This window comes from Vicia villosa, linkage group LG4 (genome assembly GCF_029867415.1).
Source record: "Vicia villosa cultivar HV-30 ecotype Madison, WI linkage group LG4, Vvil1.0, whole genome shotgun sequence".
NCBI classification, from domain to species: Eukaryota; Viridiplantae; Streptophyta; class Magnoliopsida; order Fabales; family Fabaceae; genus Vicia; species Vicia villosa.
Window position 1 is genome coordinate 169,310,087 of NC_081183.1, and position 6,547 is coordinate 169,316,633.

At 36.5% G+C, this 6,547-nt stretch overlaps 1 protein-coding gene across 1 annotated transcript; it reads left to right on the forward strand.

Annotated features, from left to right (window-relative positions):
* Positions 1 to 613: 613 nt before the first annotated feature.
* Positions 614 to 5,308, forward strand: LOC131595862 (putative disease resistance RPP13-like protein 1). The gene has a single exon (XM_058868366.1). The coding sequence runs from the start codon at positions 718 to 720 to the stop codon at positions 3,967 to 3,969; it is 3,252 nt and encodes a 1,083-aa protein (XP_058724349.1). The 5' UTR covers positions 614 to 717; the 3' UTR covers positions 3,970 to 5,308.
* The last annotated feature ends 1,239 nt before the right edge of the window (positions 5,309 to 6,547 follow it).

Genomic DNA, 6,547 nt, shown 5'->3' on the forward strand with positions numbered 1-6,547 from the left:
TACGGTGTAAGGATTATCCGGTGTCAACATAGCACACCTCATATTTATTATACAATCTTTATTCATACATAAAAAATATGCACACACAAATACACAAAATTGCAAAATTACCCTCACTACTAATTGAGTTAGTTAGGGTTTGAGCTTTGATTATTAAGTGCATACTCTTATTCACTCGTAAACTATAAATTCTACTTCAATATAATCTAAATTATCCAAAGTAACTAAAACCTTAAGGCTAGAAATTTATATGCACTATCCAATAATAAAACTCTTAATAGCTTCTAGTTGAAATTATTGATAGAGAAGAAATGTGATTCACCAATTAAAAATATAAACAAAATTTTATATTCTCTATCATAGAATATATTCTTTAATTTGAAGACCATCTCAGAGACAACATCAAGTCTTTTTTTTTTCCTTCACTTTTTTAAAGTGAGTAGTAGAATTAAGTTTTAAAGAAAATTTTTCATCGGTTAATAAATTGAAATAATGAAATTTATATTTAATTTAGTAGTTATATATTTATTTTATTTTATTGTAATTATTATGATGGCTATTTAAATTTATGTAATCTTATTCATTTTATATGTATTGCTTGTCGGCTGTATTAGTTGACCAGGTTTATCTTTATCTGTGTAGTCTACTCAATGTTCTAACCATTGTACAATTTTAAGTCATTTAGTGAAAAAAATATTTGTTCAAAAATTTCACTCCATGGCTCTGGAAGTTATTGCTGGACCTTTCATGGGAGCTGTTTTCAATGTGTTGCTTGAAAGGATAGCTTCTTCTGAGGTTGTAAACTTCTTTAAGAAGAATAAAAGTGAGAATTTGCTGAAAAGATTGAAGATCATTTTGCTGTCAGTCCATGCTGTGCTCAATGATGCAGAAGAAAAGCAAATGAAAAATGAAGCTGTGAAGGAATGGCTTGAGGAACTTAAAGATGTTGCTTTTGATGCTGATGATTTACTTGATGAGATCTTCACTACTGAAAAAATGAAGCCACAAGAGGTAAACATGTTTCATTCTCCTACAACAGTTTTTCATGATAAAGAGGTTGAACACAAGATAGAAGATGTTTATGAAAGATTAGAGTTTGTTATAAAATTGAAAGAGTTACTTGATTTGAAGGTTGGTAAGGAAATGAAAGTGACACATAAGACACCAACTTCATCTGTGGTTGAAGCATGTGATGTGTATGGAAGGGATAATGATAAAGATGTATTAGTTAAGTTGTTATTGTCGTCACATGATGTTGATGATGAGAAACTTGGTGTCATTCCCATTGTTGGTATGGGAGGGATTGGAAAAACTACCTTAGCTCAATTAGTATATAATGATGATAGGGTACAGAAGGAGTTTGATCTCAAAGCCTGGATTTATGTTTCTGAAGAATTTGATATCTGCAAGATCACAAAGAATCTGTTGGAGGTTGTCACTTCGTGTAGCTGTGATGTCGAGGACTTGAATTCGCTTCAGCGGAATCTGAAAATGTATATACAGAAGAAAAAGTTTTTGTTTGTTTTGGATGATGTTTGGGACGAAAACTATGAGAACTGGGACAAGTTCAGGAGTCCATTTAAGCACGGAGGGGCTAACGGAAGTAAGATTATTGTAACAACTCGAAGTGGGAATGTTGCGTCGATAATGCAGACTTTTCCGCCTTATAATCTAACTGAATTGTCCAATGAAGATTGTTGGGAGCTCTTTTCAAACCATGCTTTTGGTAATAGCCATAAGGATTCAGATGTTCGTCGAAGTGTGGAAAGAGTAGGAAGAGAAATAGTTAGAAAGTGCAAAGGATTGCCTTTGGCTGTGAAGACACTTGCAGGACTTTTGAGGTCAAAAAGTGATACACAAGAATGGCATAAAGTACTCAACAGTGAGATATGGGATCTACAAGAACATGAAAGTCATATTCTTCCAGCTTTGAGATTAAGTTACCACTATCTCCCTTCTCATTTAAAGAGATGTTTCGCTTATTGTGCGATTTTTCCGAAAGATTACGAATTTGAAAAGGAGAAGCTAGTTTTGTTGTGGATGGCAGAAGGGTTGCTACACCAGTCAAAAAGACATAGAAGAATTGAAGAAGTTGGGGATGAGTATTTTTGTGAATTAGTATCCAGATCGTTTTTCTACCAATCGAGAAGTGGAAAGTCATGTTTCCTAATGCATCATCTTATAAATGACTTGGCTCAATTTGTATCTGGAACATTTTCTGTGAGAATAGAAGATAACAATTCTGATCAAGTAATGGAAAGAACTCATTATTTGTCTCACATTATTTCACATTGTTCCTCCTATGTAAACCTGAAAGATGTTGGCAAAGCGAATCGCCTACGTACTTTTATGCAAATAAGAACAATAGGTACATCCATAGATTTGTTCAATGACATGCCAAATGATCTGTTGACAAAGTTACGGTACTTGAGGGTGTTAACCTTGGTAGGTGCTTATTTCTATAGTTTACCTGATTCAATAGGTGAACTAAAACATCTGCGCTCTCTAGAAGTGTCCGACACCGAGATTATAAAGTTGCCTGACTCCATTTGCAGTTTGTACAATTTACAAACACTCAAGCTAGTTGGATGTTATAATCTTAAAGAATTGCCAAAAGATATTCATAAACTTGTCAACTTGCGATACTTGGATATTACAGGCACTTGTTTGAAGTGGATGCCATTGCAAATCAGTGAACTGAAAAACCTCCAAAAGTTGAGCGACTTTTTTGTTGGTGAAAATCATGGATCTTCCATTAGTGAGTTGGGAGAGCTTTGCAGTTTACATGGATCTTTGTTCATTCATGGCATTGAACACGTTGTCGCTTATAAGGATTCTGAGGAGGCAAAATTGAAGGAAAAACATGGCCTTGAAAAACTGTCTTTGGATTGGGGTGGAGACGGTGATACCGATAACTCACAGCATGAGAAGACCATATTGGACAGCCTTCAACCACACACAAATTTGAAGGAGCTTGAAATCTATGACTATCCAGGCACAGAATTTCCAGATTGGTTAGGGGACTACTACTTTTGCAACATGGTTTCCTTAAAGCTTAAAGGATGTAAATACTGCTACAAATTGCCTCCACTAGGTCAACTTCCAATGTTGAAAGAGCTTCAGATTATAAAATTTGGAGGAGTAATGAGTGTAGGATCTGAGTTTTACGGAAATAGAACTTCTGTCAGTACTGATTTCTTTCCTGCACTAGAAATTCTAAGGATTGAGTCTCTGTCAACATGGGAGAATTGGTGTCCTGATGCAGACAATGTAGGCACCAGAGCTTTCTGTCATCTTAGAGAGTTTTATATCGAAAACTGTCCCAAACTGACCGGGAATTTACCAAGTAGTCTCCCGTCTTTGACATTACTTGTCATCAGAGATTGCAAACGTTTGCTTTGTCCACTTCCCAAAGCTCCAAGTCTGCGCGTGCTCAACATTCAGAATTGTCAAAAACTAGAATTCCGTGTGCATGCGCCTTGGTACCACCAAACACTTACATCTTTGTACTTGATCGATAGCTGTGACTCACTCATGTTCTTGCCATTAGATCTTTTCCCAAACCTCAAATCTCTTGATATTTGGGGATGCAAAAATCTGGAAGCACTCACTACTGTTTCAGCACCAGATGCTACTCCTCCGAATTTCAAATCCCTTAACTCCATGTGCATAAGGCATTGTCCAAATTTCACATCTTTTCCTAAGGGAGGATTTGCAGCCCCAAAGCTTAACTTGTTAACCATCAACTACTGTCAGAAGTTGAATTCCCTGCCGGAAAATTTGCACGAGATTATGCCAAGCTTGAAAGAACTTCAACTAAGAGGTTGTCCACAAATTCAGGCATCTACCATGAGGCCACTAAGGATTCGGATTAGCAACAAATTCATGGAAGGGAAACAAAACCACTCTGATCCTCTCTTTGCAAGGTTGGAAGGTCTAATATCTGTTCACAGTCCCTCATCAAGTTAAACACTACCTTAGATGGTAAGCAATAACAAGCCTTTCATTGAAACAAATATGCAAAAAAGTGTAAAATTGTAATACACTATCACCAATAGCATCAATAAAAATGGATTTGGTTAGTTATTTTTTGTCCACTTAGATTTTTTTTAGGGTGGTCGATAGTGGATTATGAAATAATGATAGTAGCAAACTACTACGAACTATAAACTAATCTTAGTATATTAGATGTTATGTTTTTATTTAACATTTAAAATACAAATTAATTTGTCCCTTCAACATATTTCTCCCAAATTTCAACTTTTGAAGTTTAAATGTAGAAATTTGTTTGAAAGGAACGCATGAACCGATTTGGCGGTTACCTCCCCTGAGACGCGATTTTGTCCATTTGGGTACTGGTACCTACCAGTACCAACAACTATTTGTATTCTTTCTTAAGTGTTTCTCAAAAGTGCGTTAGTTGCTGACTTCTTTGTTTTCATTTAACTTTAAACTCAAAACACATCTCTTCCATGTCTAATGGATTCTCTGCAGACGACAACATCGAACCTGTTGAAAACTGTTTGTTTGCCACACTATTTTTTTATGCTAAGGAACTCATGCTCCCTTCTTTAGGATTGTAGAGGATTTCTCAAGCATCTTAAAAGAAAGAATTTTGTGCTGAATTCTTACAAGCCTATTCATGGTGTAACTGTAAGACATGAATTCTTAGATTGGTGGAAAAAGTACTATAACTCTCTCTCAGCTGGTATAGTCAGTTGTATTTTCAAGATTACATGTGATTTTCACCTCTGATTAACCATTATGTACTGTACTTTCATTACCCACACTTCATCACTATCTTTGTGTCAACAATTCTTGGCTTAATACTTTTCTCATTATTATTTCTCGTATATATAAAGATTACTGGGCTATATCGGTAATTACACTAAATAATTATATTTAAACTAATTTCTATTCACATCCCCCCTCAAATTGATGCTGCTTGTCAATGAGCATCAATTTGCTAACAAGAAACTGATGACGTGGACGCGGAACAACCTTGGTAAGAATATCTGCAATCTGCAACTGAGTACTGACATGAGGAAGTGATATTATTCTGTCATCATAAGCGTCACGGATTGAGTGACAATCAACTTCAATATGTTTGGTGCGTTCATGAAAAACAGGATTCGCAACAATTTGGATGACACTTGTATTGTCAGCATAAAGTGAAGTGGGCTCTATTTGAGGAAATCCAAGTTCATCCAAAAGACCACAAAGCCAAATTATTTCAGAACAAGCAGCAGACATGGCACGATACTCAGATTCAGTAGAAGATTTAGAGACTCTCGCTTGTTTCTTACTTTTCCATGAGATCAATGAAGAGCCAAGAAACATGCACCAACCAGTGACAAATCGTCGAGTATCAGGGCACCCTGCCCAATCGGCATCACTATAAGCACTCAATTTAGGAGGAACTCCAGTAGGAAAGAATAAACCACGATGAGAGCTTCCCTTCAAGTAACGAATTATACGACGAACTGCTGCTAAGTGAAGGTGGCGAGGAGAGTGCATGAATTGACTTACTTGTTGAACAACAAATGATATGTCAGGGCGAGTAATAGTCAAGTAATTAAGGCTACCCACGAGTTGACAATACAATAAGGGATCATGCAACAGATCACCATCATCACGATGATATTTAACATTAACCTCAAGAGGAGTATCCACTGGATTAGCCGATTGCAGACCAGCCATAGAAATTAAATCTGTGGCATACTTGTGTTGATGGAGGAATATGCCCTTGGATGTAGAATGAACCTCAAGACCAAGAAAATAATGCAAATTACCAAGATCTTTCATATGAAACGCTGCTTGTAACTGCTGTTTAAGGCTTTGAATGGAAGCATGATCAGAACCAGTAATAATCATATCATCAACATACAAAAGAAGTAGGACAATTCCAGTAGATGTTCTATGAATAAATAGAGAAGAATCGTACTGACTCTGAGTAAAGGAAAACCCAAGTAGAGTGGAGCGAAATTTTTCATACCATTCTCTAGGCGCTTGTTTCAAACCGTATAAGGAGCGTTTGAGCTTGCACACACCCTTAGATGACGGAAATAAACCTTGAGGAGGAGTCATATAAATATCTTCCGCCAGGTCACCATGAAGAAAAGCATTTTTCACATCTAATTGATGAAGAGCCCACCCGTTAGAAGCAACTATAGAGAGTATCGTACGAACAGATGTCATTTTGGCAACCGGTGCAAATGTCTCATCATAATCAATTCCATATTCCTGCTTGTTTCCTAAGGCAACCAAGCGAGCCTTGAAACGGTTGAGGGACCCATCAGAATTCAATTTCACAGAATACACCCATTTGCAGCCAATGGGTTTAACATCAGGAGGACAAGAGACAATATCCCATGTGAAATTCTCTTGAAGAGCTTGAAGTTCTTCATTCATTGCTTTTATCCAACGTACATCTTTAACAGTCTGTGAATAACAAGTAGGAATAGATATGCTAGAGAGTGTGGTTGTCAGAGAAGTATGTGAGGAATCATACCTGTCTGGTGAATATCTATCTGGTGCTCGAGATATT

Excerpts from the sequence above, each read along its gene's own strand:
- LOC131595862 (XM_058868366.1), top strand. The coding sequence starts at position 718 with ATGGCTCTGGAAGTTATTGCTGGACCTTTCATGGGAGCTGTTTTCAAT.